The sequence below is a fragment of the Centruroides sculpturatus genome, unplaced genomic scaffold (assembly GCF_000671375.1).
Source record: "Centruroides sculpturatus isolate CEXI.00-Female unplaced genomic scaffold, Cexi_2.0 scaffold614, whole genome shotgun sequence".
NCBI classification, from domain to species: domain Eukaryota; kingdom Metazoa; phylum Arthropoda; class Arachnida; order Scorpiones; family Buthidae; genus Centruroides; species Centruroides sculpturatus.
The window spans coordinates 33,748-61,217 of NW_019385015.1; the positions used below are offsets into that span (position 1 = coordinate 33,748).

The 27,470-nt window shown below is 30.6% G+C and overlaps 2 protein-coding genes and 1 long non-coding RNA gene across 3 annotated transcripts; 2 read left to right on the forward strand and 1 right to left on the reverse strand.

Moving 5' to 3' along the window:
• Positions 1 to 2,298: 2,298 nt before the first annotated feature.
• On the reverse strand, positions 2,299 to 10,714 carry LOC111633466 (zinc finger protein 883-like). The gene is made up of 5 exons (XM_023378034.1): positions 10,561 to 10,714; positions 10,177 to 10,273; positions 7,312 to 7,451; positions 5,837 to 6,035; positions 2,299 to 4,754 (listed from the first exon to the last, which is right to left on the reverse strand). The coding sequence occupies exons 2-5, from the start codon at positions 10,196 to 10,198 to the stop codon at positions 3,220 to 3,222; spliced, it is 1,896 nt and encodes a 631-aa protein (XP_023233802.1). The 5' UTR covers positions 10,199 to 10,273; positions 10,561 to 10,714; the 3' UTR covers positions 2,299 to 3,219.
• Positions 10,715 to 13,248: 2,534 nt separating this feature from the next.
• LOC111633443 (zinc finger protein 25-like) lies at positions 13,249 to 25,505 on the forward strand. Its single transcript, XM_023378012.1, has 4 exons — positions 13,249 to 13,361; positions 17,298 to 17,437; positions 22,658 to 22,850; positions 24,301 to 25,505. Exons 1-4 carry the CDS (start codon positions 13,340 to 13,342, stop codon positions 25,503 to 25,505), a joined length of 1,560 nt encoding a protein of 519 aa, XP_023233780.1. The 5' UTR covers positions 13,249 to 13,339.
• Positions 18,220 to 19,563, forward strand: LOC111633459. The gene is made up of 3 exons (XR_002758061.1): positions 18,220 to 18,778; positions 18,982 to 19,180; positions 19,264 to 19,563. It is a non-coding gene; the product is annotated as an uncharacterized LOC111633459 (long non-coding RNA).
• Positions 25,506 to 27,470: the final 1,965 nt, after the last annotated feature.

Here is a 27,470-nt window from a genome sequence, read left to right on the forward strand (position 1 = left end):
GTTTACCAGAATAAGTTCAAGAATTAATCTTATCAAAGCTGTACATCATTTAATGTTAAAATAGAGTTTCATGCAAATATCTCAACTTATCATGCAGTTGAAAATTAGTCTAATAAAATATTACTTCAAGTAATGTATGTATGTTGCTGTTTGAAAAGGTTATGAAAAAGTATTTTTGCATAGATTGATAAAGTATGAAAACTCAATTTCAAGGTTATTGGTAAGGGTAACTTGAAGAAAGTGAACTTTTTTATATTTATATGCAGCTTTGTAGATATAGAAAAGAGATTCAATGTTTTTCAAGGGTCGATTTTGCCTCCTCACTGTAATATGGCACAAATGAAAAATACGTGTTACAGATGAACTATTCTACTGGCGCACAGCATTTCAGATGTTTTGAATTTCCACATTACCTAACCTCCCTTGTAAATGTTCTAAACTTTAATACAGATATAAAAGTACATGTATTTTGTATTTAAAATTATAATTCATTCAGATTTGTGTGAAAATAAAAAATTTTAGCCTCTCACACAAAAATAAATTCGAATCTTAAGTACTGGATTACACAAATCCAGAAATATATACTCATTTAATGAGGCCTAAATTATGTAATGAATCATCTCAAGATGGAAAAAGGCTGTTTCTGGATGAACACTGATTTCAGGAACAAGAAATTCACTTTACTATCAACAATCTAACGACAATAAATTATTAAATAATACTTAGCTAATGTTTTTAGACATCCTTATACTGAATATAAGAATATATTCTAACTACAGGCTGTTTGAAAAGTTACTAAGGAATGAGAAATTTGTAATAAAATTAAAATTATAATATAGTATTGCATAAGAGACAAGATCTATAAGTTGTATGCAATACTGTAACAGTCAACTGGTAATGAATGATTAACTTACAGGTTTTGTAAGCAATATCATATATATATGTTACTGTGAATGACCGATATCTGGCGAATGTCAGCATTCACACAATAGTTTCATGTATGTACGAAATATTTGCTAAATATCATTATTTCTCACTTACACCGACAAATGTTGACATTCGGCATGCACTGATGGTGAATGTTAAATAAAAATATTTTTATTACGTTAAGACAAAAATGCAACTTTTTAATATGTCAAAATAGGAGAAAGCTTAAGTAACGGCACATGTAAAAAAACTGTTGAACTTAAATGAACATTACGTTCTAAATCATTAAAGAAAATAATACAATAATAAACTTACACATAAATTATGTGATTAACATTGTACAATCATATTTATTGCAATAACTTAAACTGTTATGGCACTTTGAGTCCCTTGCTTTTACAACTGCATTTATTCGTGGAACACCTCTTTTTTTTAGATTTTACAAATACCTGAGCTGTTCACAGTCCAGCACACATATTTGTAAAATCTAAGTGATTCGTACAACATGGAATTCATATAACATGGAATTATCTACAGTGTTATAGGAGGGTCTACTGTATAGCCTTACCCTCCACTTTTCGAATTAGCTGTAACTGTTTCTCTCAGCGATATTTCTTGAGAAGAAATCTCATCTATGGAAAGTAACTTTTCTTTACAAATTACAAACTGATTATGTTATTACGTGATTACAAACTGATCTGTTAATGGTGTCTTTTATTCGGATATTGACAACGCCTTACCAACGACCCCCTTTCATCCTCCGTTACTCAACAAGACTAACCGATCCCCACCTCACAGGATCAAAAGAACAAAAACACCATTGAGTGACAAAGTGGGCGATTTCCACCAAACCGTTGCCAGGAAAAGAGGTACAATCTTGTCTTACCTCTGACTACCCACAAAGGATTTGGCGACAGACTGTCACCTCTCTGTCAAAATAGGCTTTTCGGGTGTCATTTCGACCTCCACCAAAGCTTATCTGTGCTTGTCAACATACACCGGTGATTGTTCGAATGTATAATACTGTAATATAACCAAATATTCAGTCTTTCACTGAAATATTTTGTATGTGTCAACATTCACCGGAGAATAATGACATTCTCTAATTTCGGTCTTTCACAGTAATATATATTTATTTGTAGTCACATTAAAGCTATATATATATAGCTTTAATGTGACTACAAATTTCTCACTGCATGGCAAATTTTCAAACATCTTGTGCAGTGTGCGCATTCTTGTACAGAACACAACATTGAATTCTGTACAACACTATGCAAAACAACGATTTTATTTTAGTTACTAATTCAAAAGCTTTTTACATCCATCACAGCATTGAATTCTGATGGATGTAAAAAGCTTTTGAATTAGTAACTAAAATAAAATCGTTGTTTTGCATAGTGTTGTATACTTTATGTGAATAAGAAACAGGAATAACAGAGATTTGAAGGTTGATCTAAAATAGATGATACTAATCCTCTTACAGAAAATCAACAATTTAATATGTTTTGCAATGAATAGAATCCATTATCTAACAATGCCTTTTTTCAAACTTGAGAGAATTCAGTATATAATTTTATCATATCTCATTCAACCTTCAGTTATTCCAATACATCAAAAAATAATAACAACAATAAATAAATAAATAAACTACACACATGTCCAAAACTTAAGGATGAACATAATTGCCAGCGGTAATAGTTAGAAAGTCACTGAACAAGTCTTCCACACTATTGAATGCTACCTCACAATTCAAAATGGGCATAATCCTTACTGACAGGTCTCTGCATGTGTATTGGTAAGCCCTTTCCATCCATTCTCCATCTACATTCAACTCCTGTATGTATCTTTTTCATCAAAGACTTTATTACTTTGATTTGTAAAATATTACTGTGTCAGAATCAAATAATAGAGTTCTTGCCATATTTGTCTGCATTCATCTATAGTTCTCTACTCACGTATAAATGTTTTCCATCCTTAAGTTTTAGACACATGTAAGAAAAATATGGCAATTACTAGAAAAATGTTTGTTCTGTCTTACTATTTTGAGCATTTTTAAATGTGTTTGAAAAATACTGTACTATAATTGCATTGTCTGATTTCATATTTATTTCCATTAACATGGAAATACAAATTCAATATTAATACAAATTCTAGATGGTAATGGAAATATCAATCCAAACATGATATCAAATATAATTTAAGTATAAATCATTTTCAAAATGATTTTAAAAAATTAGTGGGAAGTTACTATATAAAAACAATTTACCTTTCATTATTTTCATTTTTTGATGTTTACGCCATGTGACATTTTTGATGACGTCTTAAATTAGACATAATTTTAAATCCTTTATTGCAAATCATGCAAAGAAAAGGTCTCTCTGCAGAATGACATACTAAATGTTTTGTTAGATTTGATTTCTTCCTGAAAGAATTTTTGCAAAATTCACATTGAAAAGGTCTTTTATCTGAATGATAATCTTGATGCTCTTTTAAGTTTGACATAGTTTTAAAACTTTTGTTGCAAACCATACATTGGTATGGTCTATCGACAGAATGGCATACCAAATGTTTGGTTAAATACGATTTTTTTCTAAAACGCTTTTCACAAAATTCACAGCGGAAAGATTTTTCTTCAGGGTGACAATTCTGGTGATATGTTAGGCAAGATTTTGATTTAAAACTCTTGTCACAACAATCACATTGAAAAGGACCACTATCACAATTATAATTTTGATGCGTTGTTAGATGCGATTTGCGGTTGAAATTTTTTCCGCAGATCTCGCACTGAAAAGGACTCTTTTCAGAATGACATCTTTGATGCTGCATTAATACTTTTTTCGACTTAAAACACATTTGGCAAAGCTCACAAAGAAATGGTCTTTCATCTGAATGGCATATCTGATGCTTTTTTAAATCTGGTTTTCTTGTAAAACTTTTCTCACAGTGTTCACATTGATATGGTCTCTCATTCGAATGGCATTTCTGATGATCTGTTAAGCTTGACAAAAATCTAAAACACTTTCCACAATTTTCACATTGAAAACGATTTTCACCGTAATAGTATTTTCGACGTACCTTTAAGCAAGGCTTATGATTCTCTTGCTGTTTTTCCGAATGACACTCTTCATGTTGTAATAAAACCAGTTTCGTCTTAAAACACATTCCACATAAATCACATTGAAATGGTTTCTCTTCAGTGTGACATATTTGATGTCTTATAGCATCTGATTCATATTTAAATCTTCTCTCACAAATTCCACATGGAAATGGCCTCTTTCCGCAATGATATTTTTGATGTTTTGTCAAATTAGATTTATATGTAAAATTCTTCTTACAAACATTACAATGAAACTTATTTACAGAATGCAAATTTTTATGTTTCTCTAAATTAGAATATATAAAAAACCTTGCATTACAAATATTACAAGTGTAAGTCCGTTTTCTAATCTTCATTAATTGCCTTATCTTGAAGTGTAAATTGTAAAAATAAAAATTTTTCCGAATCCTCTGAAGATATTTTTTCTTGTAAGCAGTCCATTTTGGCTTTTTCAAAACAGATTTTCTAGCAAACCTCCTCTGACAAAATCTGCATTTAATATGTTTATTGCCATTATGTACTAGTAAATGACATTTTAATGTCTGATTCCAAATAAATCTTTTTTTGCAAATTTTACATTGAAATAGTTTACCTCTTGCAAAATTAATTATGTCCAACTCTAATGTTTGTAGATTAGGAACTTTTCTTTCATACATATCATAAGATATATCACCGTTAATTTCATCATTATGGTAAATACTTTTCTCTTGATCTTCATAAAATTCATATCCTGTTAAATTTAAATACCTTCATTAGCAATTTTTAAATGTTTTGCATCAAGAATTCAAAAGTTCATTTAAACATTTAATTATTAACATCAGACAAAAAACTCGCACAAGTAAACTGGAACTGTATACTAAACACAACAATTAACACCTAACCGCTAATTCCAGCACTGAATGAACAATAATTTTAATGCTCGAACGTTTTCGGCCGTCTTTTAGAGGCCCTCCTCAGGGCCTTTGAAAGACAGCCGAAAACGGCCATATAGAAACCATGAAGGGAAACTGCATTAACTCCGATTATATTCTGATTCCACAATCGTGGAAGTATTATTTACATTGCCACAAAGCACAACAATAATTGTATGTGTAATTATTTTTCATCTTTCTGCTTTGTAAAAGAAAACAATTCGTTTACATCGCGCTAATTTTTACAACGATATAACAATAATTTATGTATAGCGTTATTTTAAAATAATTATTTTTATGTTGCAAACGTAACAATTTTTATATCAGATGGTACATCGTTTAAATATTTAAAAATTTGGAACACAGCTGTATTCAACGGTTAGAAGTTTTCAAATGATAGAACTGTTTTTTTTTTTTTTTTTTTTTTTTTGTGTGTGTTTCATCCTGAGGAGGGCCTCTAAAAGATGGCCGAAAACATCAGAGCATTAAAATTATTGTTCATTCAGTGCTGGAATTAGCAATTAGGTGTTAATTGTTGTTTATAACCATCAAATCAACTGCTGTATTACAGGCTATAATATAAATTAAACCCCAATAATATGGCAGATCATTTGGTATGAGTTCAAGACTGGGTTATCAGACTTATTGTTTATTTAATTATTAAAAATTAAAAGAACCTATTCTGGAAAAAATTTTAAAAATTAATATCTAAAAATCAAAATACTGTACTAAAATAATGGTTTAAGTTTAAATAAATTTAAACATAAATTAATTTAAGTTTTTCCATTTCAGAATAAATTAAATTTATAAAAATTTAAAGCAAGTAACAACTATAAAATTACATTGTGTTGATGTGAAAAATCCAAATAAATTATATTTAAATTTATAAAGAAAAAAGTACCTTTGTTATCTATAACTAAATTATTATTAAACTCAGCTCCTGGAAGACTTTCTTTAGAAGAAGAATCATGATATATTTCACAATGAGGTATTATTGATTCAGTCTGATTTTCTGGAGAAAAGCATTTCATTTCAAAAGTATGATCATCACAGGAGCCATCACTTCCATTCATAAATATAATTTCTTCTGCATTCTGCATCTATATATAAAATATATAATTGCGATTAGTCAAATATAATGTTTTGATCAACCAAATTAAAACACAAAATATCTGTAATTATTAAAATCAACATATTAATAGTAAATTTTTATATTATTATATTAAATATATATTATAAAAATATATTATTTACTTAAATTCTGATCATACACAAGTTCGCATCACAAAAAGATGAACCAAAAACCAGAAAGTTTTGAACTGATTTGTTGTAAAATATTTTGGCACCCCACAAATTAAATAGGGACGATGAAAAAAGGTTCTCTATCAATATGGAGTTACTGCACTTTTAGTAATACATGTAAGAAGTGTAATGACAATGCTCAGCACTATATTTCATGGTTCCAGTCCCACTTGTTTCTGAAACCACTGGACACTGGTCATGGTTCACATCTCACCAATCAGCTGGTAATGTGGAGTTTTCTAGGTTTCCTTTATGTCTCTAACATCTAAATAGGAGCCAGTTTCCCATAGAAAATCCTCCTGGGTGGCACTTCTCCATGGAAGTTTATCCAAGCATTGCATTGCCTTCTTCCATCAATCCATTTTGTGGCACCTGAAGTGCCATTGAGACAATCCAATTGAAATCCACTAACCTATGATGTAGCTTCAATGTATGAGATCCCAAGCATTAGCTCAGTTTATGTATAAATCTGGCATTTTTCATTGTTTAGATCTACTAATACAGGGTCCAGCAGAAAAATAGATAATTATATATATTTTAAAAAGTCAATTTTATGAACAAGGTTTTGAACAACACAGTATGCTATTTATGTTTTGAAGACAACATCAAACAATGTGACCCTTATTCATGTGCAAACACCCTTCACATTTTCAAAGTATGTCATGTATAGTGTGATACAACATATAGGTATGTTACTGATTGCATAATGATCAGAAGTTGTCCATAAAATCTAAGACAGAAATTTGTCATGCAAAAAATAACATAACCAAGAATATGTTACATCACTACAAATAACATATTTCAAAGATAAGAAGAGTGTTTGTATATTAGCGAGTCATTCGGGTAATGACGACTTCAAAACATAAATGGCAAACTATATTGTACATGAAAATTCATTTTAAAATATTCAAAAGTTAATAACTATCTATTTATAATTGCCCATTTTCCTTCCAGATCCTGTATATATTTTATTTTATAGACTATTTGTTTCTCAAATTTTGACTAATCAAAATATTTTTTATCATATTCACTGATTCAGGAAATAAATGTTAATGTAGCAATATGTTTACTTACTCTGATATCATGATCAATTTCTTCTTTTTCAATTTTTAACATCATTTTCATATCTTCAAAACCCAATTCTAAATTGTACTGATGCGATTCTTCATCCCACTCTGGTTCCTTCTTAATATTGAATCTTATAGTTTCAAAATCTAAAATAAAAATTTCAGTAAACAAATGCTAATTGGAAAAAGCAATCATTTTCAGAACATCCTAAACAGAAAAACATGTCTATAGCTGGAATACTTTCAGGCTAGAATTAATCACATTTTCGTCAATTAAAATACAGAATTTAAAGAATTTACCCTATAAACAGTCAGTTAAACATCATCTTTTCCCAAGATAGTATTAAGAATATAAAAATTTCAATACTATTGTGTCAATTAACCTTTGTGTCAAGTTCCACAACTTAATTATTAAAACTTTGCTTAATTCTAGCTTAAAAAATAAACTGGCTTTAGATATGTTTGGCCAAACATTTTACACACACCCTATACATTATGACACTTTTAGCATAAAACACATACAGTAAAACTTTATTAAGTTGAAGTTTAAGGAATAAAAAAAGAAAAATCCCTACATTGAGTTAGAGTTTCAAGTTAACAAGTTTAATATCTGATTTTCTCATATTTTTTGAGACCCTAAATTTCCCATTATCAAGCCATTATTCAAGATTCTGTTCACAGAATGGTTATAAAATTGTATACAATTTATGGCAGTTTTGAGTGCATTGTCAAGGCTGGTAACATGCCATATACAGTTGACCCCCTATAACACTTAATGAGACGGTATTATATGGTAAATCCTGTATATTGTGCCGATCTGCTGAGAACTTTGAGTTAATGCAGTTCGACTTAGCAAGGTTTTACTATATTAATTATATTTAATTTCTCCATGAATGTGCTTTGAGCACCAGCAGTAAGAGAAGCTTATACGATTATCTATTACTTGCATAGTAAAGTATTAATAGGTTAAAACATTGATACTTTACATATTTTAATATCTTTGAAAGAAAGCTTTTAGGCCAAATAAAAAATATGGCCAAAAACATTACAGATTAAAGTAGTTAATGAAATTTTTAAGCTTTTTAGAATTTTTTTCTTTAAATATAACAAATATACTATAAAATAATTATACATTCATATAAAATTGTCCTAAAAGATTACTCTTTGCTATGTTATTTGGATGTGTAGACTATGAATATTTAATAATAAATGCATTTTCATAATGCATACACTTCTTAAAATAATGGTGATTTATAACAAGAAAAGTCACAAATTTATTACTGTTTGTTCCATATATATTATTCTCTTTAAAAAATTCATAAGAGAAAGACTCTTTTTATTATAAACCAAATTTTATATATAGGTTAATTCATTCATGGTATTTTCTGATGTCATAGTAAATTAGACATACAGTACTGTATTTCCATTTCTAATCATCATCATTAGCATCTTATACTGTTCCTTTCAGATTTTGCTCTTACAATCTAGTTATACCAGTATAAGGGCAAAAAGTGAAAAGAACCTTGAATTCCAGAGCAATCCTTTACAGTTGGTTGGTTGGCTCTTTTCGTGAAAGAGCCATTCAGGTCCATGTCAAATGGTATAATAAATATAGATATATAAACTGTACAAACTAGAATGTGTAAAAGCGGTATGAAAGATTAAATAACAATAGGGTATATCAACCCTTTATGATATCTGATCAGAACAATTGTGGCTCTAGATGAGGCAGTTTGGACCTTATCAGATTGTAGACCATACCCAAAGGTTTAAAAAATGTTTATATATGAAATTAACTGCTGACACAGTGGACAGAACTGCATAACATTGCTTACAACAGCATAATTACAATATTTACTAAATATAGGGTATACTGTATACAATATACAGATTATAAAGGTCCTTCTTGGCAAACATTTAAAAGGAATATTGAAAAATATGATAAATTTTCAGGTTTATCTTGCAAAGTCAAACAAACCAAAAGAAAAGATCAGTATATCTTATTCAAGCATCAAAGTCGAACTCATGGTTCCTATTTGGTTTTTACTTTTACAGAGATAGAGGACAAAACTACAAACTTTAAAATGTAACTCAGACTGAAAATTGTCCAATGAGCAAGTTTTAGAGAGCAGCATAAACAAGAAGCATTCTTAAGACATTCAGAGTGGAGAAAGTATCAACATAACGGAAAAGAAAACAGTAAGAGGATGGAGTACTGGATACAGTGAAAGGCTAAACAACTTGCAACAAGATTAAGCAATTAGTGTTAAGTAGAAGTGAATGGGGGAACTTGATGTGGTAAGATGTAAACTCTGAATGAAAGGTTTTCCACCCCACAGAATTGTAGATCTTTATACGAGCAAAAAAGTCAAAGGAGCCGTACCCGTACATGCGACCCTCGGCAAAATATTCATCTCCAAATATAGGTTTTTACCATGTACCAGTATACCGCCATTGCTCGCTATTATTTGCACCTCAGAGCAAGAGCAGGGGTGAGCCCCAAACCACCTAAAACTATAAAACATCAATTACTCCACAAACAATCAAGCAGACCACACAGTTGCCAGGGCTAAATAGTTAAATGCAACAACAGTCTTAATGAAGCAATGCAACTCCCAAGAAGTAGGCCGGTTTTGAGGCACCATATCTCACCAAGGGTCATGCTTAGAGGTACGGTTCCTTTGACTTTTTTGCTTGTATGGGTACATAAGGTCCAACAGTCTCATTCAAAAGTGTACCTTGATGGTGCCCACTAACCTTTGGATTCATAATTGCTGTTCCAAAGAGAAGTTTGGATCCCAAATTTTATATTAAACCTTTTAAAATCCACTAATTGGGCTAATTCAGTATCGAACGTAAGTTTTACACTTACCGATATCCTCCGATTCATTCATTGTGAAGCGATCTTCCCACGTACAACACTTCTCTAAGCTCGTGCTGTCAGGCGGGTTATACGAACCTATCACATAGGGTGCGTTTACTTTTAGCTCCGATCTCGCCCCTAGCGCGCTCAGCCTGTATACTTTTTGTTAGCTACCAATGAGCACGGCGTTTACTTTTCGCACCCATGACGTCATTGCTAGCATTCCTAGCGCGCTCGGCGTGCTCGGAGAATTTACAACGAGCTTGGAGTTTGTTCAAAGATGGCGGCGTCCATTACTGTGTATACTTTTACGAGCGTGCTAGTATGACGTCAGGCTGAGCTAGGTGTCAGCTCGGCGAGCTTGGAAGCTAGCAAAAAGTAAACGCACCCATACTATTATTATGCTAATAATTTTAGAATTTGATAAATTAAGTAAATGATCCCGAAACGCGTATTATTAATGTTATTATTTGTAGCGAATTATTAATTATTATTCGGTTGTAAAAAGTTAGTTCAAATTTCTATCCACTTTCTTCTCATTCATAGAAACAAGTTGGCTTTTCGACGTAAATTCGAAGCGCCATCAAGCGAATAAAAAAAATAAATATAATAATAACTTTTAGCTACAATATGTAAAAAACTAGATATAAAATATCGATGGCATTAATTAATAATGTATAAATGATTTTATGGCTAATTTTGGATATTGATAGTAAAATAACTGGCGTCTAATTACGGAACGATTCCGTAACCATAGTTCTGTTTTTTACCACGAGATGTCGCTACTTTGTGACGTCAAGAAGCTGGACAAGCATAATACTGTGTTGTAAATACACTACAGTCAGAATTAATTTATTACGAACAAAATTTTCTACTGTTCGTTTGTTGAACGTCAAATTTCTTTTGTCTAATGTTCAATGTTTATATTATAGCTTTAAAAGATGATTATTGTTTATTATTTTTATCAAAATATTTAAAATTATACAGTATTTTATAAAAGTTATTCTACAGAATATGTAGACTTTCGTTCTTAAATTCTTTTAATCTCAAGATTTTCCTGCTGAATTTTCAATCTCTTACTCGAATTTTTTTTTTTTGTATTATTTGATAAAATTATTCATTGCGTTTTAGAAATAATTTAAACGTTTTATATTAGAAAATTTGCAATACAGTATTTTATTTCACAATTAACGTTTATCTTTGAAATGTTCCACAAAACCAAACTCAATTTTCTGCATAGGCATCCTTATTTGGTTTTCACGAAATTTTAAACAACCTAACCCTAGCGAATACCAAGAGTTAAGTGTATCTTGTGTAATTTGAGTAAAGTCTTTTGAATTGGTAGTTTAAATCCATCAACAAATTATCATCGTCACTAAAATATTAGTGAACTTTTTGTAGCCTGATTTAACAGATCTGCAATGATTCATTTGAACGTTAGCTAAGAAAAAATGCCACAGTATTCATAAGAAAGATGTTTTCTTTATGAAAAAGATTTATTGAAAATTATACATTTGCAACATTTTCATATGCACAATCTGTTATTGAATGTTTTCCTTTTGTAAGTACAGTACATTTCTGAACTGAGCGTAGTCATGATCCCATGTGCCAGAGCCGCACGAGTAGAATTTATAAATTCCATGAATTTTTAGACAGTACGACACAATTAACTTTAGTTGGTTCTCAACTTATCTGTGACTTTCCATTCGTAGAAATCTGTCAAATACAGTACATAATATTTTTAATTACAGTACTACTGAATGAGCTGTTAATATTCATGAAAACAATTATTTTAAGATATATTAATTAAATACAGCATTTTTAAATTTCAGAACAGAATTTACTTACCCTTCATAGTTTTGAATTCCAGCTTCTCAATTTCACAGGCAAATTTATGTACTATACAGGTACAGTACTTTCTCCAGATGTTCACGTAATTGAAGGAAAGTAGAAAATCCTTCAGAACATGAAGTCTTCCGACAGAATATAGACTTTTCCTCCACCAGGATTTGCTTATCTTCTAAATCTACATGCTTGTTAGTAAGATTTCCTTTTGAGGAGAAGTGCTTATCGCAATAACAATAAGTATTTTTTAATATATCCAACGCAATATTTTCCATAACGATTTCTTAGCAACGTAGCGGGAATGCTTCAAAACCAATTATCGATGATAAAGTATGGTTTTAAAGCTAAAATATCGACAAAAAATTTCAAGCACACCGTACAGTATGAGGTATACGCTATCTGAACGTCACGAGACTAGCGGCATCTCGTGGTAAAAACCAGAACTACGGCTACGGAATCGTTCTGTAATTAGACGCCAGTGTAAAATAAGTATAATGAGTAAAACGGAATTATTCTTTCATCTCGTTTGAGTTCCTTAAGTGTTGCCAGATTACCTCGAGTTTTTTTTTATTTTAAAACTTTTGGGATAATTTAATGTCTAGTTTCAGATCAAATTACTGAAGTACGGTTAGTAATACAAAATAAGGGCAATGAAATTTTATTTTCTATCCAGAAGTGCGCGCCGCGCTGATTTTACTGTCGAATATCCTGTACTTTATGTCTTAGGCATCCCGCCGAATTAGTCCTTCACGCCGATGATGTCGTCTATTTGGCTAATACTTAAAATTATGAGCAACTCAGAAGTTAGTGTTTTATGAGGCCGGATGGTCGAGCAATCAAGGTGCCAGCCTACCACTCCGGAGGACTCGGGATCAGAATCCGGACGGGTCGAAAAATTTTTGGGGAGTTTTCGGGGCCCTCATCGCTCGGCCAATCCGTAGTGGATTTGGCCAAACCCATAATGGGCTTGCTAAAAGAGGCACTCTTAGTGCCCACAGGGCGAAAAGACTGAAAAAAAAAAATGTTTAGCCATTCAGTAAAACCCGTATAAACCGGAATCACATGATTCCAAATATTTTTCCGGTTTGGCAAATTTCCGTTTTGAACGGGTTTCTTTTTATACATAAAATAATCGCTCCGTTTCAAATAATGTTTTCCGCTTAGGCAGGTTTCCGTTTTATTGAGGTTCTTCTTTGTCAGTCTTATTGTGTTATTAATTGAAGAGGTGTGGCAACACTTTATCGAAGAAGTGAATGTCAATTTCAATGGTAGGATCGCGTGCTTTGAGAAGAGGTTTTATTTTGTTTATAAGAAGATTAATAACACGATGAGCGAATTAACGGATGTTAGTAAGTATCCAATTTGCTTAAAATGACGGAATTAAATATAATTCGGTTCTGCATAATCGTGTTTACTTCGTTTATCCGCTATGCTTAGAAACACGTTGAATCGATACGTCGATAGCAGAATAGTTAAGGCGGTATCGCTTGTAATTGACATTTTAATCATTACCGTACCCACGTGGTAACAAATATATGAAAGATAAGATGTAAACTCTTAATAACGGATTGACACTCCTAGAGTGTTATTTGACACCCCTGTATGAGCAAAAAAACGTCAATGGGACTATAACTATACCTGTATAAGCGCCCCTTGGCGAGATATTTTTCTCCAAAGGTCAGTTTTTACTGTTACCGATATGCTGCCTATTCTCCATGCACTGCACGTAGTCGCGCACTTTGGTGTGAAGCAGTAGTGAGCACTTTGGTGCTTAATTGAATTTAATGCTCAAATTCATTATTTTAACTATCTTAACTTAGCATTATTATGTAGGGTGTCCCAAAAGTCTCCATACAGTGACACAAGCCCACCGGTGGCCAAATAAATAAAACACTGTTGAACACTGGTAGTTGTGCCTGACCAACGGGCTGGACACCATGCAATGTTTTGGGTTTACTTCGTGTGTCTAACACCTAAACACATCCAGTTTACAGTCCTGCTAGAAGTTACCCCATTTGCAGATCACTCACATGTTTCTTTGCCTTACTCCATCAATCCACTGACACAAACCTTAATGCTGACATTTTAACGTTTTGTGAATAAAGTTATATTTCACTTTTGTATGTATGGAAACTTTTGGGACACCCTGTACAATTTACTCTGATAAAACTGTTCTTTGCATTTTACATAGTTGAAAATGACTGCTTATTAAGAGCAAAAAATGTTTCCTAACAAATAAATGTAGAATCTGTTTTCTTAATTAAGTTCTATTTTTATAAACTATTTCAAATTTCTATATGCATTTTTATTCATTTTTATAACCAAACGATTTTTTTAACTAATCAGGCTATAAATCTGCTATTTTAATGATTAACACTAAATAATGTGTTATTACATGTAGACATTAGGCACCATCATAAGAGATGGTGTCTAATGTTTACTTCCAGTAGCAAATTACTTAGTGTTAATCATTAAAATAGCAGATTTATATTATAGCTTGATTATTTAAGGTGAACATTTGGTTTTGTGTCTGTATATATATCTGGCTTTGGTATGTTTGATATATTCATTTTTATTTGTGCTTTATATGTTGATTCCCTATACAATTTAGCCTGAAAGATTCTTGTGTCATAAAACAAAAAAGCCTGTAACTAGCTAATTGTTGTTAATTTGTTTCCTATTAATTTTCTTTTTGTTAGTTATTTTTATATATAAATGGTAGTAAAGTATCATGTTTAAAAGAAGAAATTGTAATCCTTGTCGCTCCTTTCTGCTTATTCTTATGATTTTAAAACTGACATACAGTGGTACCTCAGGATACGAAATTAATCCGATCCAAAACTGAGATCGTATCATGAAAATGTCATAAGGTGAATCATTTTTTCCCATACGATTACATGTAAAACCAAATAATTCGTTCCAACATGAAAAAACACACTCAAATTAAAGCTAAGTAGTACATTAAAAAAAAATAACTATAGTAAAGAAAACACTGAAAAATGCATTTTGTAGTTGTAAATGTATAAATAACCATAATAGAATAATAATTGATTAAAAAAAATGCAGTTTTATTTGCACTTTACCTTTGAGGGTAGACGACGGTGGAGGTGTAAACTAGTGGCGGAAGAGAGGGAGAAGGGAAATGATATTAAAACTTAACTTACATAACATAATGTAACAATAACTTTAAAATAACTTAGAAAAGATTTAGTGTTGTTTTATATATATTTTTTTTAAAATTTTTATTCACTGCTTTTTGCTTTCATTCCTTCACTTCCACCAGCACTTTCACTGGATAGAGGTCGCTTGGTAAAATATCTATCCAAAGAGGTTTGGCTTTGCCTACTTTTTAAAATGTTTCTAAAATTATTTAGGCAAATGTCATTACTCTGAGCAGCAATACAGATAGTGTGAACCTTTTTGGAATGTTTCATTTCAATAAAATCAGTCACTTTCTGATAATACCTCAAGATTTCCTTTATCGAGCAAGATCCTTCCACAACGAAGCAAACACGAGGACTGAGACCAATGAACAGAAGTGAATAAAAAATGGCGCTGCGAACTAATGTAATGTTGTATGGTGAGTTTTTGTTCGTATCGTGGAGCAAAATTATGTTTGAATTTCATGTCATATCCTGAAAATTTCGTATGCTGGGGCGTTCGTATCCTGAGGTACCATTGTAATTAATGAATAATATTCTATGCATGTAATTTGATAGAAATTTCTTTAAAAATAAGTGAAAAATATTTTATGATTTTTGGAATTTCTCATTTAACACAAATGTCTTCCAACCGTAACACTGTGTTGAGTAATAACTGTCCACAATCATCCACTGTCCACAGTCAGCACCTGAAGAAGACCTCGGTGGAGGTCAAAAACGTTAGTGAATATTGTAATGAACACAACACTGATAAAGGTTTTTTTGTAGACAATTCTCATTTATTTTAAAAGTCAGATGATTACTTGTTATATGTGGGATATGGACACTACTTTAAAAAATTGATTCCATTCTGTGTTTTTGTTTATCATAAAGTTTTATATTAATATTTAAAAGTTGAAAACAAGATTACAATAATATTGATCTAAAGCCAGTGTTTTTCGATTGGGGCTAGGATGTCACAATGACACTTTCAGAGTGCTGCAAAATAGTGTTAAAATAGCACCGTAATACTTTCAGGGCAGTCATCAGGGGATCCAAGGATTTTTCCTGGTCTGAGAGGAAACTCAGTGTCCTGTTGCGGGTCACACTCCTGTAAATTATTATGCTTATATGTTATTTTTACTAACAGAAAGTAAAATCTTTAAGACTACTATTACTAAACATTCAAAATGTTTCATTTGTTCAAAGAAAAAATGGCAAAAGGGACCCACTGCTATTCCTGGGTTCCATAAAAGCACTTGTTGGTCTCAGACATTTCTTATGTGTGTATTACTGAAAATATAAAAAGCACGATAACCTAAATTGATAAAGAAGCAGGGATTCCACAAGAAAAATGACCAAGTTGAGATGCCAATATTAGAAAAAGGTTGATAAACATTAGCCTAAAGCAAAAAAATAAAAACAAAGTTAAAACGTTTTAAAATTTTGAAGAACTGGTTGTATTCAAATGATTTTTTCCAGTTGTTTTAGATCTTAAGATTTATTCACAAAATAAATCATATTTTTGCTTAAGAGTTTTGTAAATTACGAGTTTATTTTTAATATCTCATCGTATTAAAAATTAGTCAAAAAGAGTTATTTAAAATATCCTACTTAAGTACCATATTTTTTGTTACCCATTTAGATACTTCAGATGTTATTTCCAAGAACATAATTTCAATTGACGACACTGTGACAATGGGAAGTATGCATTTTGCATTTCTGTGAAAAATCACAGAGTCAAGAGTTACTTCATTTCTCTTTAGAATTTGTTATCAAAGATTAAACTGGTAATTTGGGTTTCTATTTTTAACATATTATGTTCTTTAAGCACTGATGATCTTTTCCCAACTGGCTTTGACTAGATCTGCAATGGGTATGGCCTTACATATCTGGAACAGATCACATGTGAAAAATTTTTGGTGCTGGTTTCCCATCCAGATTTGATCCCGGTTTTCCCAGAACTGTACTTTGATGTATTAATCATCTCAGCTGTCTTGCTATAAATAATCTGCATTTATAAAATTTACTGAAACTTAGCCAAATATCTACACAAAATTCAGATTTTACATATTTGGTTATCTTAATTTCTTTTAAGCTTAGAAGCATTTTTTTAAAAATTTCAAAATGGTTTTTTCTTTTTAGGTTTTGAAGAAATAAGGCATAATATTAAGAAGGAACCCAGCTGGGTTGGATATGAAGAGATCTCTCCCCAACAGAATTTGGAATTTGATCATGAAGCTGTCAAGACAATGATGAAAATTGAAACAGTTGATGATATAAAAGTGAGTAAGGATTTGACTTATGTTTACTGTGGGAAAAAAACAGATAAAAATTATAAGTTTCTACAAAATTAAATTAAAATTATATTTGTCTGATTCATGTGAATGGTGAAATGTACTGGCAGTCAACCTCCTGATAGGAGATGGATGGATTGATAATTTATCAATCCATCCATCTCATATCAGGAGGTTGACTGCCAGTACATTTCACCATTCTCTATGTTGTGCTTCTCTGGCACCATCCTCAAAGTCTAGTTAAGTTTATTTTCTGATGTCTAGACAGATTATTTTTGGTCTTTCTTTTCCTCTTCCCTCTATTCTTCCTTCCAGAAATTATCTCTGGAAACTTTTGTGATGTAATAGTGACCTAAAAAAGCACTTAATGACTACCATAAAGTGACATGGTACATGTAACTTTATGGTAGTCATTAACAATTTCTTTGAATGTCTTGAGAAGTCTTGGAAATGCTGTGACATGATACAGTATTAATTAATGACTACCATAAAGTGACATGATACATGTAACTTTATGGTAGTCATTAATTAATACTGTATCATGTCACAGCATTTCCAAGACTTGTCAAGACATTCAAAGAAATTTTTACTTTTTTAAAATGAATCTACTCATTTAAACATTTACTTCAATTTTTTGTCATGTCTTATTTAATACGAAAGTTAAAATACATTTATTAAATTTTGGTTTTTGTATGTAATGTGAACCGTTGATAAATCTGTAAAAATGTACTTAAACAATCTGTTGACATTAATATACATAACAGAGAGGTTGAGGTGCAAGTTCAAACTTTAAACTTGTACGGCAAGCAGAAGTACACGTTTGACATTTCAAGTCCAAGTAAAAATTGTTGAGGCACCCGTTCACAACATCACATGACTCAGTGAACGTCGCGCATTGACTCACAGGAAATAAGTTGAAAAAAATGGCGGAAACATTTTGCATGGAGGATTACCAGCAAAGGTAAATAAACAAATTAAACTGTTTAAAAGAATTTATAGGATGTTTAATAACACTAAATAATAATTTTTTTTACTATAATTAGCGTCATGTTTACTCTCCGAGAAACATTAGGAAAGTTCCAATGCGTTTTTCTTGTTATCACGACACACTTCTGTTGAGAGAAGTAGTGGCTGTAAATCCCTATGCGTATGAAAATCCAAAAGGTCCTTGGAAAAGTATATCTGAAAATTTACGGACATATTACACTGTGGACAGTAGAAGATGCCGGGAAAGAACAACTTGATGATATTAATTAATTCCAGTTAACTGCATTTGACAATAATTTCATTTGTATACTTATTGGAGACATGTTTTTATTGTTATAATTGGTAATAACATATGTTGTATTTCTATTTATAAATTTATTATGTTTGTTATTAAAATATTCCCCCTGTAACAAGGTTTTATCCTTAGTACGATAAAGTATTTGATTGATTGATTGATTATTCAATTTTTTAGCAAGTGATGTAAAGTGTTGATAACATTTTTATAGCTGTGTTCATAAAATAGCTTATCATATTTTTCTTTTCAGAATGATCAAGCCAGTTTGCAAAGATCTGGAACAGAAGAGGAATTTACAGAACGTAATTAACTTCTACAAGAAATAAAAGAGTTAAAATATGAGGCCCAGATAACATCTGAGAAATCACAACCACAAGCCATTGCTGGGCAGCAAGTCAGGGATGCAGCTATGACATCTTTAAGCGTATCATCTCCTAAGTTTCCATCTGGTAAATATAAAAACTTGAAAATTTTTTATATTATAATTATTACAACAATTGTGTAATAATTATACATTTCTAATTATTTTTAGATGAAGATACCAATGTCACAAAAAAAAGAAAACAAAACTTTCTTGTCTCATACTTACAAAGCAAACAAGACCAAGAGCATCAGTTGAAACAAGAAGAATTAAATTTAAATAAAGAACGACTGAAACTGGAACAAGAAAAATTAGATTTGGAAAAAGCAAAATTTGATTTAGAGAGAAGAGAGAGAGAGAAGCAAGACTGAACCAAGATAGAGAGGAAAGAAGAGTGTTTTTAGAAAAATTTAGAGAGAAAAGAAAGAGAAGCGTTATTAGAAATACTTTTGAAAACTTTGAAGAAAAATTGAAGAAAAATTTCGTAAAATTGAATAAAAATTTTTATAAAATTGAAAAAATTCTTTATTTATTTATTGATTACATTCTGAGTATTTGTCCAATTTGCAGGGTAAACAATTAAAATAATCTGATGTTGCACTATCGTATAAGCATGTGTGACAGTTTGTAAGTAGTTCACCAACAGTATACAGTGTACCAACAGGCTGAAGATACAATTTCAAATTTTTTTTTAAAATCTAGAAAAGCAAATATCTGAATTATTTTCTCAAATACCCATTCCACACACACACTTACTGAACTCATCCTGGAATTAAATACTTGTTGCTCGGGTGTTAAGCTAGCACCTCGGAATGGTGTAATGAGGTGTTGACACAAAGGATAACCAGAATCTTCATATAAAACAAATTGGGTCCTGTTCTCAGACCAAGGAATCGCAGCCAATTGCTCTAACAAATTAGATTCTCTTAACATTCCACTGTCATGACGTCTTCCTTCTATTGGTCCAAATAAATTAGCAATCATACCATCAGGTGTAACCACTGATTGAAATTTCAAACAATGTATACATTTATGGCCACTGAATACCACCCTTTGATGTGTTTTTCGTCGACAAATAGGATGTGCCATTCCATCTATGAACCCCCAACAATTTGTCAAAGGAGCACCTTTTGCTGTTATTACTTGGCTAAATAAATTTAATTTTTGTCTTATTAGATTTATCTCGTCGATATTCAATAACAATTTGTACATGGAATGGCTATTGTATATAATATTTACTGTTTCATGCACAAATTGTAAAAGTTCATTTTTTGATCTACCCAACAAAACAGAAATATCATCAGGTTTATTAGGATAAACTAATCTTTGTAATAAAATTCCAAGTGAACGTGATCCATTTTCACAAATGATTACAGATGGAAGGTGTAAAGCAGAATGCAGATGAAACAAATCATCTCTTGAAAATCTGTCAAAATTAAAAATTTTATAAGTATTATTCCTTTTTTTAAGTATTTACTTTAATTTATAAATATATCACTTACCGAAAATAAAACAAGCAATCAGAATCAATCATTTTATTTAAATTTATTCTTGCTTTTGTCATAGGTAGATCTGTAGTGATATGATGTAATAAAATGGCTTCTTCATCTCTTTCATACTGATCCAACAATAGTAATACCTCATCACTAGACTACAAATATAATTTTAATTAAATGCTTAATGTGTGAAAATGAAAAAAAGAAAAGAAAAAGTGAACACAGCCTTTGAGTTTCTGTGGTCACTTCACATTACATTAAAAATATTAAATAAATAAATAATTTTTGAATTAAAATCATCTGTTTCTTTACAATGTTATTCACAAATGCTTAAATAATCGTTATTTTAATAAAAATAAGTCATAATTTTAACCCCAAACAGAAAAAAAAATGAAGTTTAACTGATCGTATACTCACCATTCCAGACAAAGCAAATGCCATTATCGACTGACTAGAATTGCCAGGTGGTGGCTCTCATCTGCCATACACGTTTTGGGCCGAATATGTGTGCCTCAACCTCTCTAATTAAATATTAAATAATATAATTACAGATAATTTACTAGATAGTTGTAAATATGGATTCTGATTCTCAATTTTATAGATTATGATATAATGAATGGATCATATCTGCTGCTTCCAAGGTACAGTAGAATAGAAGGCCTAATTGCTGCAGACAAATATGAGTTGTTAGATGAGTATGAATTTAGGATGAAGGCTTCAGTTCTGTTGGAGTGAAAATGCAATATTTCAGAATATTACATTGTATTCAATGTTTAACCCAGGTCTTCTTGCTTGAATGGTTTGCTAAGTTCATTTCACTGACCACTTAGCTTGTTAATCTAGTGAATAGTTAATATGTGAAAAATAATGTAGAAGCAAAAATCAGAAATACTTTCCATCTCACAATCTTTGTGGTTTTTCTTCCATAGCTATTCTTCGCAATTGTATTCTCACATAGCCACACCCATCTTTTCTTTTTAATTCCCAATTGTGGAGAATTACACTGTTAATAATCCTTTCATTTGTTGTTCTAAAAAAAAACAAAGAAGACAGAACCAATACATATCTTCTTTATATTTCATGATAACTGATTCCTTTATTTCTGTCACTTCATCAATTTTTCATTTTACAGATTGTGCAGGAATCTGTGTGATCTTGTATCCATTCCAATGCAGCCACCTTTCTTTCATGTGATTTTGATATTCCTCGCATTTTAACTTCATATTATTCATAATATACTTCTCACTATGGTGTACATAAATTCAACTTTGAGATTTTGGCATTCCACTAGCTTCCACTTGGCCTCTTAAACTGCTCTTAAATTCATAATGAAAAATTTTGGAGAAAGACATCAAGGAAAAAATGTGTGTGACTAGAACAGAGTGAATAAACTGTATGAAGATCAGAAGACATCAAATACTGGAAACTTATTGTATGTACATAATGTACATGTTTGTTTGTAGACTTTGTATTTACAAATAACAGGATATTGTGCAATATTTTCCTTGATCCATTCGGCTTCTTTTCCATTTCATCAGGTTAGTAAAAATTTATAAGGAGTATGAACACTAATGTATGAAATGTCCAATTAGATAGCATATATCATCAGTTATTATTTATGCTACTTGAAAGTTTTTGTTTCTTATCATATTGTGCATTGACCATGCAAAAATTTTAAGAGCAATTGAATTTTTGAATATTTGAAATGAGTTCATTTACTGATGACTTCCCAACATTATTGAATGGTTTGTATTTTGATGCTCTAAGCATTGTTTCTATTATACTTTACATTTTTAAATTAACTTTATTAAATTATTAAAAGTAGTTTGGTTAAAATAGAAATTGAAGATTTTGAAAATATCACTATTGAGTTATCTAAATTAATTTATAAAAATATTCTGAGTATTATAAATCTAAAAATGTATCAACTGAATAAATTATGTATATTTAACCAGATAATATTTGTATAAATTCGAACTTTAAATGACTTTTAAGAAAATTTTTCTTTCAATTACTTCAAATACGTATAAACTTTTTTATTATTATTGATATTATCATTATTCAAACAGTTACAGAGTGCCGAAGAGAGCATTCTTATGAATGGTAACAGCAATTCCTATGAAGATGATAACTTTAAAACAGAAGGTTTTTTGCAACAAGATCAGTTTACTTCATTATTACCTCATTACAAAACATATCAAGATGCAACTCTCTTAAAAGTAGAAATAAATGACAATGTGATTACTCAAGAAAACAATAAAGGTATTTAAAATTTTTTTTTGGAACTTTAATTTAAAAAATAAATACTTTAAAAATAAAACATATATACATTGATGTTAAAGTTCTTTTACTAATATTGCTCAAAGGTCTCTAATGTTCAGCCAAATTATTGTATGTGAAACAATTTTAAGACAGTGAGTATAGCTCAAACCTTTTTCTGTGACAATACTTGTTTTCCTGATTTATTAATATGGTTACAATGCTTTATTTAAAATGTCTTGTAGTTTTAGTCTGTGTAACATGTAAATAAAGTGTAAATACACTTTATATACATGTTGAGTCTTACCTCAAATCTGCCCTCATTATTCTTATATAACAATTTTCAAAAAGTTTTCTTTACATAGATGTTTTAGCTGAGCTTTAGTTTTCAAACTGGTTTCACCAGTTTTTTTATTGGATTTCAAGTATTTTTAAGTCATCAATAACTTTATAATGGAATAGCTTTCATGATAATTCTATATTCCTGATAGTCATGTCATAGCTTGCATTAAATCATGTCACATGATAACTGATTAACCAATATGCCAATAAAATTTGAAAAATGGACTATTATTTTATATATACTGAATATTTTTAAATATAAATTTTAAAAGGACAAGGTCACCTCTCAAATGAACTGTTAATTAAATATATGCAGACTCATCCCAGATTGTTCGGTAACTTGGTGATAAGTCCAGAATGATCTAATAAATTTATTCAAAATTTATAACCTCTATAGTACTCATCATGGACATTAATTATTAATTAAATATTATTCGTACAAATTTGTTCATTGGTCATGAAGGTATTAAGAGTAAGAGTTCACTTTAACATTAAACATGTGGCAGATCTTTACTGTAGAGCACTGCTCTGCTCAATGATAACACAAAAAAGACTATGATTGATCATCTCTTTTATTGATGAGTATTTATATATAATGCAATTGACTTGTTACTATATATGATCTAGAACAGGGCTTCTTAAACCATGGATTATAACTCCAAAGGGGATTATGGAAATCTGGCAACAGTAAAAATTTTATACTACATATTTATGCAAAGTGTCATTTTCAGCATTGACGATTATAAAATCAGAATGTTTGTTAACTGAGAAATGAAGCTGCCTTGCAACTGGCAGTATCAAATATTCAGTCAAGATTTAATTCTTTATGTATAAATAAATAATTTCATCTACCTCATTAGGATGCAAATTTGTCTTTAATAAATGGTAACAAATGGTATACTAGAAATGGTATCAAAGAATTGTTTTGGAATAAATTATTTTATGATTTATAATCGGTAAGGGATTTTGTATACCTATTTTATACATATATACTGGTATTGCATAAAATTTTCTTGGGTAAAAGAGTGCCACAAATGGAAAAAAGCTTAAGAAGCCCTGTTCTAGAGTTATACGGAAACAGAATATTTTACAAAATTCTTTCATTTTACAGGACTTGAAATCTGTGGAGGTGAAGAAAATAAAATTTATCATAATAATAGAATTAATGGAGATTTATCTCGCAATATATATGAAATAAAATTTTCTCCCTTAAGAATGTTAAACGTGAATGCAAACAACTTTATGACAGGAAAACAGTACCAATGTAACATTTGCAAAAAACGTTTTATTTGGAATCAGACATTAAAGTGTCATTTAATAGTACATAATGGTAACAAACATATTAAATGCAGATTTTGTCAGAGGAGGTTTGCTACAAAATCTGTTTTGAAAAAGCATTTGTGGACTGCTTACAAGAAAAAGTTTCTTCGGAGAATTCGGAAGCATTTTTATTTTTACAATTTATATTTTAAGATAGGGCAGTTAATGAAGATTAAAAAAAGGACTTTCACTTGTGATATTTGTAATGAAAGGTTTTTTTTATACTCTCATTTAGAAAAACATAAAAATTTTCATTCTTTTAGTAAATATCATTGTAATGTTTGTAACAAGAATTTTACTTATAAGTCTAATCTAACGAAGCATCAAAAATATCACTGTGGAAAGAGACCATTTCCATGTGGAATTTGCGATAAAAGATTTAAGTACAGGTTGGAAGCTATCCAACATCAGTTATATCACATGGAAGAAAAACCTTTCAAATGTGGTCGGTGTGGAATGTGCTTTAAGACAAAGATGATTTTACTACAACACGAACAGTGCCATTCTGAAAAGTGGCAAGAGGAATGTTTCAATTACAAACCTCGTTTAAGAACATATCAGAAATACTATTACGAAAGGACGCCTTTTCAGTGCAAAAGTTGCAGAAAATATTTTAAATATAAAACAAGTTTAAAAGATCATCAAAAATGTCATACTAGAGAGAAACCGTATCAATGTGAGTATTGCAAAAAATGTTTTGCCAGACAGCCAGACTTACGGCAACACCAAATATGTCATTCTGATGAAAGACCATTTCTTTGTGAATTTTGCCAAGCTTGTTTTAAGTCAAAAAAAGTTTTAATACAACATCAGAGATGTCATGCCGAAAAAAGTCCCTTTCAGTGTGAACTATGTGGTAAGAACTTCAACCGTAAATCGCATCTAACTACGCATCAACGATATACTTATGACGATGGTTCTTTTCAGTGCGAGTGCTGCGAAAAGACATTTAAATCAAAGTCCTGCTTAATATATCATCAGAACATTCTGTTGTGACTTTTGCAAAAAGTGTTTTAGGAAGAAATCGTATCTGAGAAAACATCTTGTGTGCCACTCTACGGAGAAACCTTTTCAATGCATGATTTGCAATAAAAGTTTTAAAACTATGTCAAATTTGAAAGATCATCAACATTATCATTCAGATAAGAGGCCCTTTCAGTGCAAGTTCTGTGAAAATTCTTTTGGAAAGAAATCAAAATTAACAAGGCATCTTGCGTGCCATTCTACTGAGAGACCTTTTCGATGCATGGTTTGCAACAAAACATTCAAGATTATGGATGATCTAAGGCATCATCAAAAACGTCATACGGCACAATCCTTACCAAATAAAAGGGACACTAACAATTTGTAATGAATTTTTAAAACAAACAAATGCTTAATTAATTAATATAATAATAATAATTAAATTATAAGGTATTTATATGTATATACAGTTGTTAAACAGTAAAGCCAATAATTAAATTTGTTAAATTTATCATCAGTAATTAAAAAGATAGGCTAACATTTATGTATAAAAACAAATATGTTGAGTTTGAACTTGTTTGAGAGTTTATCTTGTTATATGAGTTATTAGCCTTGATTCAGCTTGCAAGTTTCCAGCAGAAAGCAGTAGCAACAAATGTTTGCTGGCAAAGATATATTATTTTATTATGTTGAAAATGGTAGAATTTTCATCTTTATAAAAGAGCCAATTCAAAATGCTAATATATCAATTAATTAGATGCACACTGAACACAGAATAGATTCTATTGTTCTGATGTCGCGTATTTACTGTTAATTTATTGGCTGTCAAAAGCAGCAAGACTTAGTGATAAGACAAATATTTGACATTTCCTTAGCTGATATAGAGATGTCTTGTGGGATTGTTTCCATAATAACTGCTGCTTGATTTCCTTTGCCTCTGTAAACTTGCAAGCAAAATCAAGACTTTATTTGGCTGTCAATGTTTTTCTATGAATAAAGATGTTGAACTAACTGATATTGCTTTTAATGCATTTGGTGCAGTTATTTAATAGAATTGTAACTTCATTGGCCTTTTAAGCAGGGCTATGGTATTGGGGCTAGATATCTGTAAAAGATTTATCACACTGACTTGGTATAAAGTATATACTTACATTTAAATGTAGGTCGTAAGTAGGGTTATTTTTCTACTGGAACAGGGCCACTAGTAACAAGTAGATAAAACCACCAAACACTGGTTATGGGTTTGAGTCTGATTGACAGACTGGCCATGTGGATTTTCTGGGATTTCTTCTATCATCTAACAGCTAAATAGAAGCCATTTTCCCATAGAAAGTTTTCACGAGGCACCAATCAGCAGACCACTCGTGTTGACTTCTCTCATTTTATCAAACTAATCCATATCTGATGAACAGAAGTTTAATATACCATTTAATCCTGACATGATTCACAACAGTTATTAAATATTATAAGTAGAAAATTACTATAAAATATGTTACAAACTTCAACATATAATAAACTATACACTGTAGATAAGTACATAAAGTTTTAGACAAAATTGAGAGTTGTTTTTGTTAGCATTGATATTAAGCTTTGTACAAAAACCGACTTTAATTTATTTAATACAATTTAACATATTTAATTTATACAATTTCAAAAATATAACAAAATAAAATCGACTAATGTCAACAGAAAACAAAAAAGCTAGATTATCTATCACATTAAACTATAAAATTTACTCCATTGAAAACCATAAAGAAAAACGAATAACAATGAATGCCTACAAAATATTATTTTATTTCTTATTTTTCCTAAGAAAATATGATTTTAGAAAGCAAAGAACGTCTATAGATCTATTGCTCAACCGTGTCCTTATCCTTATTTTGCAGACAAAATGGCCAGAAATAGAAAAAAACTTTCTCGCTACTGAGCTGGTTTAATCGTCTTTAAAGCATTAAATAATAAATTAAACTTTTCGTTCTTCTGTTTGTACCCTCTAAT